This window comes from Lynx canadensis, chromosome D4, assembly GCF_007474595.2.
Source record: "Lynx canadensis isolate LIC74 chromosome D4, mLynCan4.pri.v2, whole genome shotgun sequence".
Lineage (NCBI taxonomy): Eukaryota > Metazoa > Chordata > Mammalia > Carnivora > Felidae > Lynx > Lynx canadensis.
The window spans coordinates 55,208,360-55,222,242 of record NC_044315.2 but is presented as its reverse complement, the minus strand read 5'-3'; the positions used below and the strand labels follow the sequence as shown (position 1 = coordinate 55,222,242).

At 47.1% G+C, this 13,883-nt stretch overlaps 1 protein-coding gene across 4 annotated transcripts in view; it reads left to right on the top strand.

Annotated features, from left to right (window-relative positions):
• Nucleotides 1-13,883, top strand: part of B4GALT1 (beta-1,4-galactosyltransferase 1) — a 63,315-nt gene that overhangs the window by 29,198 nt on the left and 20,234 nt on the right. For all 4 annotated transcript variants that reach the window (XR_003964166.1, XM_030293358.1, XM_030293357.1 and 1 more), the window contains exon 2: nt 2,863-3,098. Coding sequence is in view for 3 of the 4 variants with exons in the window: in XM_030293358.1 (XP_030149218.1) it covers nt 2,863-3,098 (236 nt within the window). In the remaining variant the exon portion in view is untranslated. The remainder of the gene's footprint in view (nt 1-2,862; nt 3,099-13,883) is intronic.

Below are 13,883 nucleotides of genomic sequence, written 5' to 3'. Positions count from 1 at the left end.
GAAGCTCCCTCAGGACCACTGTTTTACAATCCCCGAATTGGCAAAACCAAGATGTTCTCTGACCTGCAGGTGTCTGCTCTAGGGAAGCTGGGCAGACCAAGTGTGAATTCCTGTCTTCTGGGTTGGTTTCAGAAGGTGTGAGCAAGTTGGTAGGGTGACAGTCCAGATGCCTCTTGGGTTCCCGAAAACAGAGTTATGTTTAGCAGCATCTTCAGAACCAAAGGTAGGGTGGAGCTGGAGGGTTGCAGATGTTGTGGGGCCCTCTGAAGTGAGAAGAGCCCAATGATGCATCTTCTTTTCATGTTTTTCACATGCGCACTGTGCAGCAGGGCCTCCCAGGGTTCTGCTGTCTGAGCTCTGGTAATGAGAGCAAAAGGATGAAGCCAGATTGGGACTTTAATTTTAAGATTCTGGTCTGTCTCAATGCAAAAGTCTATTGTTAGAGGAAAGAAGGAAGGACATTTCTGGCACAGATTAAGTGTGGATATAAGCATGGTTTATTGGAATGGGAAGGGAGGCAGAGCTGAGACTGAAGGGCTTTGGTGCCACGGTAAGAAATCTGGCCTTACTCCATCAAAGACCACACAGGAGCCATCAGGGTTTTTGTAGCAGCAAAGTGATATGATAAGATCTGTGTCTCAGAAGAAAATAAACAAGGGCCGCCTGGGTGGCTCAGTCAGGTATGCGTCTGACTTCGACTCAGGTCATGACCTCATGGTTTGTGGGTTCGAGCCCCATGCTGGAGCCTGCTTGGGATTCTCTCTCTCACTCTTCCTCCCCCTTCCTCCCCCTTCCTCCCTCTTTCTCCCTCTTTCTCCCTGTTCCTCCTTCTCTCCTTGCCCCTCCCCTTCTTGTGCTCTCTCTCTCTCTCTTTCAAAATAAATGAATAAACAAATTTTTTTAAGAAAAGAAGAAAATAAGTGAACGGGAATGGGTCCCTTGATGATGGAACTGAGTCAGCACTGGAAGGAGGGAAGGGTGAGAAGTACCAGGGGATGCTGGGGAAGAGGAGATGGGGAGTTTGCACCTCCTGACAAACAGGAGGAGCAAGAGGCACATCTTTTCTGGGGCTCATTTCAGCAGGGTGAGTGACCTCTGGGGATAAGGGGTGCTTGGAGTGCCACATTATTGATAAACAAATAGGGCACCCAAGGCCTCGCCCTGGGCCTTGGGTGGGTCCCACCAGCATATTTCAGGTGAACTTGCTCCCGGTTTATGGTCCGCATTCTCACTGCTGTTCCGCAGTTTCCTTTTTTCTTGTGGCTAGTTGGCTTCACAGGTGAAGCTGGTTACACTAGAGTAACAGTTCTCAAAATGTGTTCCCTGGTAGGATGGTTCTATGGCCAAATAAGTTTGGGAAATGGTGGGTTAAATAAAGTGGAGGGGGATTCTTGATGGTACAGCTTCTGAGAACCTTTGATGAGTCTCATACTTTCCAGAAGCAAGTTTCGGTATGCAAGGTTCCCAGACTCACTTGACCAGGGGACATGTTCTTCCACTGAGCATCTTACTGGAATTAGTATTTCCTGGAACCTGCTTTGAGAGAATCTGGCCTGCTGGGAATACTGGGGCCCTAGGTTTGAGTGCTGACTCTGTCCCCAGTTCCCTCTGTACCCCTGGGCCTGCCATCTTTTCCCTGCCCTCACCATCCAGGCCACATGAAGGACGGTCCCCAGCTGGGGAGTGGAGCCCTCTCCTGGCTCCACCTTAGGAAACGAGGACTTCCATGTCTGGATCTTGACCTTTGTTTGTCTCTCCCTCTACTCACCTACCACTGTTTCAAAGTCTACCATCCACATCTCATCGATTTTTTTTTTTTTTTCTTCTAAGCTCTTATGAACTTATTTTTCTCACCTGGAGCTGTGTGCTTCCAGGCTGGAAACCTGGGAGTCCTCTCGGACTTTTCCTCTGTTCTTTATTCCCTTTGTTACTCCATCTCCTGTGTTTACCAAGCATTCTTCTTTGATGTGCTTTTCAGCTGTTTCTCCTCTCTTCCCCTTAGACTGCTCTGGGGTCTCAGTTCCTCGAGTCCCTACCTCTGGAGTTTTTTTTTGTGGTTGTTGTTTTTAAAGTTTATTTATTTTGAGAGAGAGTGAGAGAGAGAGAGAGAGAGAGCAGGGGAGGGGCAGAGGGAGAAGGAGACAGAGTCCCAAGCAGGCTCCACACCATCAGCACAGAGCCCAATGCGGGGCTTGAACTCATAAACCGCGAGATCATGACCTGAGCCAAAACCAAGAGTTGGACGCTTAACCAACTGAGCCACCCAGGTGCCCCAGAGGTTTGTTTTTTATCTGTGCATCAGGTGTCTTCCTGAGACATGGGTTACTTGTGCTCCTCCTTCCTGCCTTCTGATTTGAGGCTGATTTCCACAACACCACCCTCCCTGACACACACACACACACACACACACACACACACACATACACACACACACTCCCCTTTCTCCCACTGGGCTAGGTTCAGAGAGTTGATGGAAGTCATTTGTCCAAGGTCACATAGCTGGGGTGTGGCAAGGTTAGGTCTCAACCTCAGGATTTCTGAGAAAGTGCTTTCTCATCCATGTTCTCTGATCCTTACAACGTTTCAGGAAGTCTAAGCAGCAGTCACTCCATTTCGAAACATTTACAGTGGAGAAACATAGAATCTCAGGGGAGTGGGTCCTGGGCAGATGAGTGCTTCATAGGCTGACCAGCTGTCTGGCTTTGCCTGGTACTAAGGGGTTTCTTGGGATGGTGGATCACGCTAGCATTGGACAGGAGTGTCTTTTCCACAGCCACACTGCCTCTCAGGAGATGTCTTCTGAGGCTGTGGCCTGGGGGAACCCTATAGCTTGCTAACTTCTCCTTCCTTCCACCTCTCTAGTTGGCCCCATGGTGATTGAATTTAATATGCCTGTGGACCTGAAGCTTGTGGAGAAACAGAACCCAGAGGTGAAGGTGGGCGGCCGCTATACCCCCAAGAACTGCATTTCTCCCCACAAGGTGGCCATCATTATTCCATTCCGTAACCGGCAGGAACACCTCAAGTACTGGCTGTATTACTTGCACCCAATCCTACAGCGTCAGCAGTTAGACTACGGCATCTATGTTATCAACCAGGTGAGGTTTGGGGAGACGGGGTGAGGGAGGGAGTGTGTGTATGTGTTTACGTGCATGTGTGTACATACATAGATGTGCGCAAATATGTGAGTAATAAGGGCTAAGAGAAAGAAGAGATACTAGACATGGCATTTTATAACCTCACCACCATCACCCTCCTTAATGCAGATAAGCTAAATACCATACAACTTGCTTGTTGCTGTCAGCTCTTTAGGCAAGGGTAATTGCTGGGGTATTTTGTTTTCTTTTTGCTGGAAGTAGCCTTCCAGCAAAATTGAGAGAAAAATGACAATCCTAACTCCCCCAAAGTAAAGCACTGATTATTTCCTGTCTTTGAGTAGCTGTGTGTTTTCCTTTAGGGAAAAAGCAAACAAACAAACAAACAAACAAAAACACAAAACACCCATTTAAATGTCAGAAGTTTAGCAACTTTGAGATTATAAAGTCTAACTATTTTCTGGGACCCCTGCTGGAGATAGCATCCTTAGATCACCTGAAAGCCAGCCCCCAGCAAAATGGCTGGGAAAGTCCGATTCATAGGCCACCCAGTGTCATGTGCACTGGGCTGGGTCTGAGAAAAGAGCTTCTCACTGCATGTCTGATTTGTGTGTGTTGAGCTTAGCCGTGCTTAGGAAACCAATGTTGAAGACATGTCAGCCTTCATCACCATGACCTGGAGAATCAGATTGATCTAAAATTGGTTTTTTAAAAATAACTTCGCTCATTTCCAGTCTGAGAAGCATTATTATTTTTCTACGAGTATAACTTGGGTGTTGTGTGTTTAAATACTAAATTCATATCTTTATAGACTATAACCTGCTATGTGGAATAACACATTTACCCTATCTACACACCAAGGTTTATTGAAATTCATCTGAAGAGACACAGTATACCCATTTCTGAAAGGCCTATTCCCCATTTCATATCAAGATAAATTGTGGATCTGCTTGAGGTAGTAAAATTGGTGGCAGTTGACAGCTTCCCTTAGAGGGACAGTGTATGCCTTCCTTGGACCAGAGGGAAGCTGGAAATAGCAGTGTGTCCATCAATCATTTCTGAGCACTGTCATGACAATGACATAGTTTGCAGAGAGTCATTAAAGAAGGAAGGTCCCAGCTCTATCTGTCCTGAAGCTTCCATCCCCACTGTGGCAAGTGAGACCCTTCCAGGAACAATTTGTTAACAATCCCAAATAGTATGTGATTGGATGGCAGCTGCCAAATGCTTTGGAAGCTCAGAGGAAGGGGAGAGCAGTGACCTAGAAGAACCAGGATATAAACTAGGTTCTAGAGACTGGAGGGACACCTGGGCATCTCAGCTGGAGCCAGTGACCAGGGACCTCAATGCAGAAAGGAGCTTTGCATATTGATCAAGTTGACCGTAGGAATGCGGCAGAGGTGATAGGGCCAGGTGCAGAAGCTGAGTCTGTCAGGCAGGGAAGAGCAGAACAGCCCTGTTACAAGGGAACTGAAGCTCAAGGTGGGGGAGTAGGCAGCAGGCAAACCCCTCAAGGCACTTTGAGTCCCTTGGCCAAATGAGGCACAGACTTGGGCCCTGAGAAAATCTGCAGGCAAGACCACCAGACAGTTGTGGGTCATCTTAGAAGAATATTTGAGAATGTAAGAGAAAATAGGTATATGCTCTGCAAAATCCAAGCCACTTCAATCTGACAAGTTACTTGTTTAAGAAAAGCCGTGTCATCAAGGAACATTTATTTGGCTGATGCCAGTAAACACTTGTTGATCATGGTGAGATTCAGGAGCATTATTAAAACAATGACAGTGAGTGCCTAGAAGAGGAAGCCGCCATCACCAGGAGCCAGTAGGAATTACTAAAAACAAGCCACGCCACTATATCTCCTTCCTCTCTTTGACAGTTATTTATACCAGTAGATAAGTGATATGCTGTAGATACAGTGTTGTCAGATCTTATTATGCAAAACATCTAATGGCCTCCCACAAACCTGCCTGAACTAGACAACTGTGGTCTAGATAGCATATAAATTCGATTAAAATATATACTTGGGTGAAAGAGTTGGTGGTGATGCTGAGTCTTTGAATTTAGGTGACTGAGGTCAAGGAAAGCTGGAGAGAAGGATGCTGATGTAGAGATTTGTCACATTTTAAGTGAATGTGAGACTTCCCCATTCAATTATAAAGTCAAAACAAATATTGGACCAGTGAAATTTAGCCATGAACTTAAATTCCTCTGACTAATTTATACAGATAATTTCCAGGTTTCAAACAGCAAGTTTCTGAATGTTTTATACCAGTTACATGCTCCTGCCTGCCCCAGTCCAAGCCGGCAGACCAAGCACACAAGCCAGCTTGGACAGCGTGGCACTGCCGTGCTGGCTAGCACTGGACAGCACATCAGACAGGGCTTCTTCCCAAGTGTGCTTTCTGAAATGGAGCTCTGAGGCCAAACACATTTGAAAAATGCTGGATTGAACAACCGGGAAGCAGGCTTCATTCCTACAGAGCCTTTAGTGTACTAGCATACGTTACAGCCTCCAGAACTACTCAGCACACAGTGATTCCTGAGTTTGAGTGACTGGAGGTCGCTTTTCCAAGAGCCATCTCAAGCAATTAATGTTCTATGACTTACACTTTGGGGAAAGCAGGCCTAAACAGATGCCTCCCCCCCTCCACCTCTTTACTTCCCTAGGATACTGGGAAACCACCCCCCACCTCCATCTCTTCCCACCTGCAACTTAGCATTGGACATTTTATTTTTAGCTTTCCAAACATATTTACATCTTTTTTCCCCTCTAGTCTTGTCAGTATCATCATCTCCACCCCTGCCCCCCCCCCCCCCCCCCCCGGCCATGTCTTTTTGCTTCTCTATCTTTTCCTTTTCTAAGGATTAACTTTCCACCTTAGGAAAATCTCCACTCCCCCCACCCCCACCCCCATCTCCCTCTCTACCAGCTAATCTTATTTATTCTGCTCCAACTCTACCCTGATTGTTTCTTTGGGAAAATAATGATCTGACTTCCAGATAACCAAATCATGAAGAAAACAAGTTTGCTCTACTTTTCCCATAAAGAATATCATCTGTATGACCTCAATAAAGAGCACACAATAAACTAGTGATAGGAAACCTAATCCTTGAAAAGAGGCAGAAGAAGAAACATTTGGAGCATGCCCCACCTACAAATTAGGAACTTCCTCTCTTCTCTGTTTTGTTGTTACATAGAGAAGAGGAAGAAAGGGAGTTGGTAGCATCTGGCTTTGACCTTTGTGTAAATTGATGGCATTCAAGCCTCCTGTCATCTCCCTGCCTCAGACACCTTGCTGTCATTTTGACTCTTCATTCACTGCCCACCCCATTTAAGATTAGAGAGACTGCTTAAAGTAGGAGGCACCTCTGAGACATCTATTCTGAGGCTTCTCAAACAAGTTTTTGAGAACAGAACCTACTGCCCCATTAAATTGCTCTGCAATCCCCCCATCAACAGCAGATCACTATGGCACTATTCTACTTGAAGTGCAGACCATGTCCCCATCTCTACCCTTAACTTCCCCTTCATTCTTTGCTGGGATCTGCCTGGACCCCTGAGGCCAGGTAGTATGAAAATGTCTATTCTATTGCACACATGAGGAAACTGAGGCTCAGAGAGGGGAAGTGACTGGTAGGAAGTCATAGAAGTAATAGTAGGGTGCAGCTCAGACTTTAGTCCCTGTCACTTAGTGCCCTCTCACTGCATCAGCACGAACTATGTCCTCTAGACCATTTGGTCCCTTCCTCAAAGCTTTTCTCAAAGCTGGGTATAAGGGCTGGGAGCAAGCTTCAGGCTTGGACTGCCTGAATTCCAGCTCTGCCACCTCCCAGCTCAGTGATGGAGGCTTGAATTCTTCAGACCTCCATTTCCTTATTGGTGGGAGGGGAAGGTTTTAGTATTTACACAGGGGACTGTAAGGCATCCAACAGATGAACCCTCAGTAAGCATTAACTATTACTGCCATGATTTATGTTCCTTCTTGCCACTCACCCCTCCTTTCTTCCTGCCTATTTCCTTGCCCAGCATTAGAGCAATGAACTCTTTACTGCTCTCCCTGCCTCCTGCTTCACCTCTACTCAGTACCAGCCTCAAGACCCTCCCATTTGTGTCCTTGATAGGGTCAGAAGATACTGGATAATGACAAAACAATCTGAGGGCACTTAGGGACCATGTCAAGCCTAACAGCTTCTTCTGAGTAGGGTTGTGTCTCAAGCTCTGCACATAGGGGTGAGCTTTCATGGGCTTTGTGGCTCCTATCCTTGTCTATATTAAGCTATTAACCACTCCCTTTTGGTTTAGGCCCCTCTAATTACCACAACAACCCGCATCTCACAGTAAGTGTGCTGGAGAGGGAGCAGCAAAGGCTTTACCAGTTGAGATTGTGGTTCATCTGCAGGTCTCCACCTCTCCTCCTACCCTGGCCCACCAGCCTTCCAGCCTCCCATTAGGGTTCTGGCACGTCCCGCTGTCTTGGAGCACAGGGTGCTGCTCTGTGGCGCAGATGTCTCACCCAGGGTCTAACACTGAGACCTTGGTGCAGCGGTGGATGGCAAGATGTCATAGCAGATGGGGGAGGAGCACTGCACTCCCTCGCACTTTAATCAGAAAAGGAAACTGTAAAACCACCCAAGGTGAAAGGAAGGCAGGCTTCCACCTGGTAGTAATAGCCGTACGTAAGAAACAGAGGATGTTTGTGAGATTAATCAGCATAAAACTTACCAAACAGGTGAGGAATGCAGGCCTAGTTAGTCAGGCAGGGGTGTAATAACCATGTCATAACTATGGCAGCCCTTTGCCCTGAGTCAGTCAGTGTCCAGGCCTGGTCTCTCCAATTCTGTTCATGTATCCTCTGGGGCTTCTGATCTCGCTTGGCTGCCCAAGATCTTTGTAGTTCTGACCAGGTCACTCTCTAAGCCCTTCAGTATGTCCCCACTGCCCACAGCCAAAGGTCTAAAGGGTCTGAAGCCCTGAACTTAGCTTCTGAGACCTTCTGCAGTCCAGACATGACCTATTTACAGCCATTTCCTCCTCAGCCCTCCTTTATTTACACACGATGTCACAGCCACACTGAGCTCTCCATCTTCACTGAGACGTATTCTGTGTTCCCCTCCTTGTGCCTTTGCTTAGGCTGCCCACCCTCCCACCCTGTGTGCTTTTCCTTCCATCCTTCCCCTAGTGGCTCTTTTCTAATCACCATGTGAGTGCCTCCCACCCCCCACCATTAGCTCTGTGAAGCCTTGTAATAGAGCTGACTTCTCCTTCCCTGCTGTTCCTGGGCCACTCAGTGCTTTCTAGTGAGGAGTGAGGGCTGATTCCACGTGTGCATGCCCTCCCTGGCCTGCAGCCTCTAGACCCCAGGCCCCTCAGGTCTGCCTCCCTCTGCCTCCCTGACCACATATCTCCATGCATGGTCCAGTGTTCATTCGGGGTTTGGCGCTAGAAGCTGCTCCCTGTGACTCTTGCCCACTTACTTAACATGCACCCTCAGCATCCCTTCCTTGATCCTGGTTCTCTGGTGAGGTCTGTTCCTCTTGGCAGTGAAGCCTTCTTCCCCAGTCAGGCCAGGTCATGACTCTTGGGAGCCAACCTGCACAGCCCTTCCCCAAGACATCTCCCCAAAGCTGCCTCCTCCTTGCTGACCAGAGCAGGCTGCCTGGGACATGGCCATCAGGGTGACCTTGCTTTTCAGGAAAAATGCAGAGAACCTACAGTAGCCCCATGGTTGTTGATGGTCATAAAACTTTATGGTCCTTTGGACTGAACCTCTTTCATGGTCTCACTTTGAATTTTGACCCTGCCAGCCTCCCAATGAGGCAAATGGGTACTCTCATTGTTCCTGCTGAGAGAAAGCTCACAAAGGTAAGCAGCTTGCTCGGGGCCCCATGATGGCTGAGTGGCAGAGCTGGGATTTGGAGAGAGATCACCTAAGGCCTATGGAATGCCTTACTTTACCATGTTCATTCCCAAACACACTCATTCCCCTCACTGGGAGACAGCTCCATATCCACTTGGCAACACCACCGTGAGTCCCAGTGTGTCATGAGAGGTGGGTAGCAGCTTTGGAGTAACCACCTCAGAACCGCCCAGGAGGCTTGCCCAGTTATCATACTGACAGGTAAATCCTGGCTTGAAAGCCTGTGGGTGCAGCAGGGGGGGCCTGCCTGAGGACTCTTTGAACGTGGAATTTTTTCCCTCTTCCTTTTTATCTGTGCACTGCTGTAAGGTAGTTCCAGGCTGCTTGTCTGGAACCAAGTGTGGCCAGGTTTGGAGACAATGAGTGAGAGCATTTGTCACCACACCTCAGCAGCTTATCTGTGTGACTGTGCTGAATAGCTGGTTCCTACATGAGGCCAAGATAAATTAGAGTGAATTGGACTCGTTGGCCCATCCCATTTTGGAGGACAGCTGCCTGGGCCTATGACCCCAGTGGTTTGGTTTCTGTTTTGATCATGTCTGTTCACCATCCCCGTCCCCCCGCCCCCCACCCCCATCCCTGCCTTCTATTTTCTCCTAAAGCTGTCAGTGCCCAGACTGATGTGTGCAGAAATGGGGCTCGGGAGTGGTAGATCCAGTCCTATCCTGTAGCACCCCCTTGCTTGAGCACTGGGACCTTCTGGATCCTGGGTCCCAGGAGCATCATAACAAGGCCAGGAGTGTCTGTGTCCACTGTGTCCACCATAGCTTGTGTGCTGTCCCAGTGATTGATGGTTTCCTTTGCTGTGTCTTTCCTCTCCCTGTCTGTGGCTTGGTCCATTCTCCTGGGGAATGTGTCAGAACACGTACAGGTACTCACAGAGCTCATGGATTGCCTCCCTGACATTGTACTAGGAAATGTCTTTTTCCCTGCTCACCTGTGACTTCATGACAGGGAGTGCCAGCTTGTTAGGAATTTGCCTTTGCCCTGGAACAAGAGGGGTCAGAATGGGGCCCCTTTTCTTCACAGCCTTGACATTGCCTCTCTTCCTTACCTCTCTCGTTGCGTCCATCCTTGTCTCTTTTTTCTTTTTCTTGTTCTTTTTTTTTCTTTCTAGTGGGGGTTTTTTGCTTTTACTTGTCAATCCTGTTTGTAGCAAAGCAAGCTGAAGGAGGAGCTCCTCTCTGTGATCTGCTTCTTATTCTCCACCTACCTCCTCTTCTGTGCCCTCCACCTCCTAAAGAGAGAGAGAGAGAGAGAGAGAGAGAGAGAGGAGTGCCGACCTAACTACTGCTGTGACTGCTGCTGCTGCTGCCACCACTGCTGCCACCCCTGGTAATGTCCATGTGCCCCAAGTCAAACCCAGAGCCCAGGCTCTGCTGGTCACGGGGAAGCCATGTCAGTAATCCTAAGAGTGTGCCATCCTCCAGCTCTGGGGTCTCCCAGGCAAGGTCATGGTCTCTGTGGTCTTGCTTGCAAATGCTGAGGTTGCTGGAAGCCAGCCTGTTGTGCAGAGGTCAAAGATAACTTTGCCTTAAAATTAAGCCACAATTGAGCTCATACCGTATGTGTATATACTTTTGTGTCCTGCTTTTTTCTTAAAATTCTGTATCATCAGCATCTTGCCATGTTATTTCAGTCTTCATAATCACCACTTTCCATGCTCTCAGAGTAGTTGAGCATGTAGCTGTGCCATAATTAACTTAGCCCTTCCTCTAGGTCGAAGGCATTTAAAGAACCTCCACTTTCTCACCAGTGTAAATAACACCGGAATGAACATCTCTGAATCTGAAGCTAATTTGGTGTCGCTTCTTCCACATTTAGAATCCTCTCCCCAGGCTAGATTTTCCAATACGGAATTATGGGTTCAGAAGCAGTGTAAACATTTTTACAGTTCTTCATATAAATGGTCAGATTGCTTTCTGAGAAAGAAGCCTTTATTTTCTAAAGTGTTTTTCTGCAGAAAGTCAGATCTCAGGGCCTCAGGTCCAGGGAAGGAGGCAGGCATCCTGCTGTTGCTCCTGTGGAGCTGGGGATTAAAAACTGTTTTCTGGGCTCACCTCAGTCAGAACCCAGAACCCCTGCTGGGCTGTTTGATTTGCTCAGTTCTCTCCGAAGGCAACTTAGGGCTTCTGACCTGTGTCCGGCAAGGGCCAAAGATGTGCTCACTCTTGCCAATTACTTTGGCAAGCAGAGAGCCACCACCCCCTCAGCTCCTTGACCCTGAAGGGCCCCATTTCCTTTACTCCCTGGGTGAAGAGCTGAATGATGTCTCAGCCTCAGGTTTTGTTGAGGGCCCTTTCCAAGTTTGAGGCTGCCATACTATTATGGTTAAGAGCTGAGGCCCAATTGCTGTGAAATCATGGCTGAGTGGATATTAGCCTTCCACAAACTCAGCATTTGTATAAATCCAGCAATTCTCTGGGGATCACCTCCCAGCCAGCCTGTCTACTACCCCTAGGTCCACACGTAGGCCTGTGGGCAGTCCTGCCACAGGATTGCTCAGCCCAGCCAGAGCTTTGTCTGCTCTCCTGTCACCCACTTGGCCTAGGCCTTTTCTCTTGGTGTCTGAGTGGGCACAGAAAAGCACACAGGAGGAGTTTCAGCAAATGTGTCCACTTGACTGTAGACCTGCCTCTGAATCCGTGGGCTTGAGAGCCTGTGGGTTACTGTGGGTATTGAGCAGGGGCCATGTGTGTATGACTTTGTGATGGGCCGGGGCATGTGTATGGGAGCAAAACTGTCTCATCACATGGAATTTTTGATTCTTTGAGTCTTGGCTTCAGCTTGCTGTTTTCCAACCTCACTGTTGCCGTGTCTTTTGGCAGAGGAGGGGCCAGGTATGGTCAGTCCCCAAGCTGTCTTGGCTGGGGGAAATGTCTACTGGTGTACACACATGGGCCTGACGTCCAGGAAAGGTGGGATGGTTTAACCAATCATTTAGCGACTGTTAGAACTTGGGTAAGGGCGACCATGGCCTTCTGCAGCTGGTCATGTGTCTTGCTGCAATCAGGAGAAGGCTTCTGTTGCCTTAGCCATAGTCAGGATTTGCCTGGGGATTAGACCAGACTCTGGTACCTATTCTATTTAAAAAAAAAACAACCATTTTTTTTTAATGTTTATTATATTTATTTTTGAGAGAGAGAGAGAGAGAGAGAGAGAGAGAGAGAGAGAGAGACAGAGTGCGAGCGGGATGGAGAGAAAGGGAGACACAGAATCTGAAGTAGGCTCCAGGCTCTGAGCTGTCAGCACAGACCCTGACTTGGGGCTCGAACCCACACACTGTGAGATCATGACCTGAGCCCAAGTCCTATGCTTAACTGACTAATTCCCCCAGGCGTCCCTACAATTGCCTCTTTAACTTGGAACTGCTCAAAAGCAGGGCCTATGTCTTTTCCTTTTCTGTATCCCTATAGCTAAGCATGAAATAGTTACCCAATAAATGACAAGAATGAATATATGAGAAAGAGGGGAAATATAACCCTTGGTCCTTCCCCTGTCTCTGGAGCTGGCTTTTCTTTCTTTTTGGCAATCACTTTACTGAGATATAATTATATACCATACAATCACCTATTTAAGGTACATAATTGGGGCACCTGGGTGGCTTAGTCAGTTAAACGTCCTACTCTTGATTTCAGCTCAGGTCTTGATCTCAGGGTCATGAGCCCCATGTTGGGCTCCATGCTGGGCATGAAGCCTACTTGGAAAAAAAAAGGAAAAGATAAAGCACATAATCCATTACTACAGTCAATTTCAGAACATTTTCATTGTACCAAAAATAAACCCCATTTTTCTTAGCTACTAAATCCCTTCATTCCCCCCAGCCCTAGGCAATGACTAATATACTTTCTGTCTCTTTAGATTTGCCCATTCTGGACATTTCATATAAATGAAATTATGCAATCTGTGGTCCTTTCTGACTGTCTTCTTTGATTTAACATGATGTTTTCAGGGTTCATCCATATGAGAGCATTTATCAGTACTTCATTCTTTTTTTTTTTTTTTTTTTTTACTGAATAACATTGCATTGTATGAGTATAGTACATTTTATTTATTTGTTCATTAATTAACAGACATTAATGTTTCTGCTTTTTACCTGCTTTGAATAATGCTACTATGAATGTTGTATAAAAGTTTTTGTGTAGACATATGTTTTCATTTCACTGGTTATATACCTAGGAGTAGAATTGCTGGATCATAAGGTAATTCTTTGTTTATCCACCTGAGGACCTGCCAGACTGTTTTCCAAGATGGCCGCACCATTTTATATTCCCACCAGCAGTATGTGGGGGTTCCATTTTCCTTTTTTCTTTTTAAAAATTTTTACTTTTTTATAATTTATTAGTGTTTTATTTATTCTTGAGAGAGAGCATGAATTGGGGGAAGGGCAGAGAGAGAGGGAGACAGAATTCAAAGCACGCTCCAGGCTCTGAGCTGTCAGCACAGAGCCTGACACAGGGCTCGAACCCACAAACTGTGAGATCATGACCTGAGCTGAAGTCAGACACTTAACCAACTGAGCCACCCAGGTGCTCTTTTTAAATATTTATTTATTTTGAGAGAGGAAGAATGCACGTGTCTGTGGGGGAGGGGCAGAGAGAGAGGGAGAGAGAGAATCCCAAGCGGGCTCCATGCTGTCTGCACAGAGCCCAATGTGTGGCTTGATATTACAAACTGTGAAATCATGACCTGAGCTGAAATCAAGGGTCAGATGGTTAACTAACTGAGCTACCCAGGAGCCCTGAGGTTCCATTTTCAATGAACATACCACTTGCCCTCTCTTTAATATAAATGAGGGCTCTAGAAAAAGGTTTTAACAGCCCTAAAGAGCTATTTGATGCTTCTTATGACATTGAGCCCTGCCATC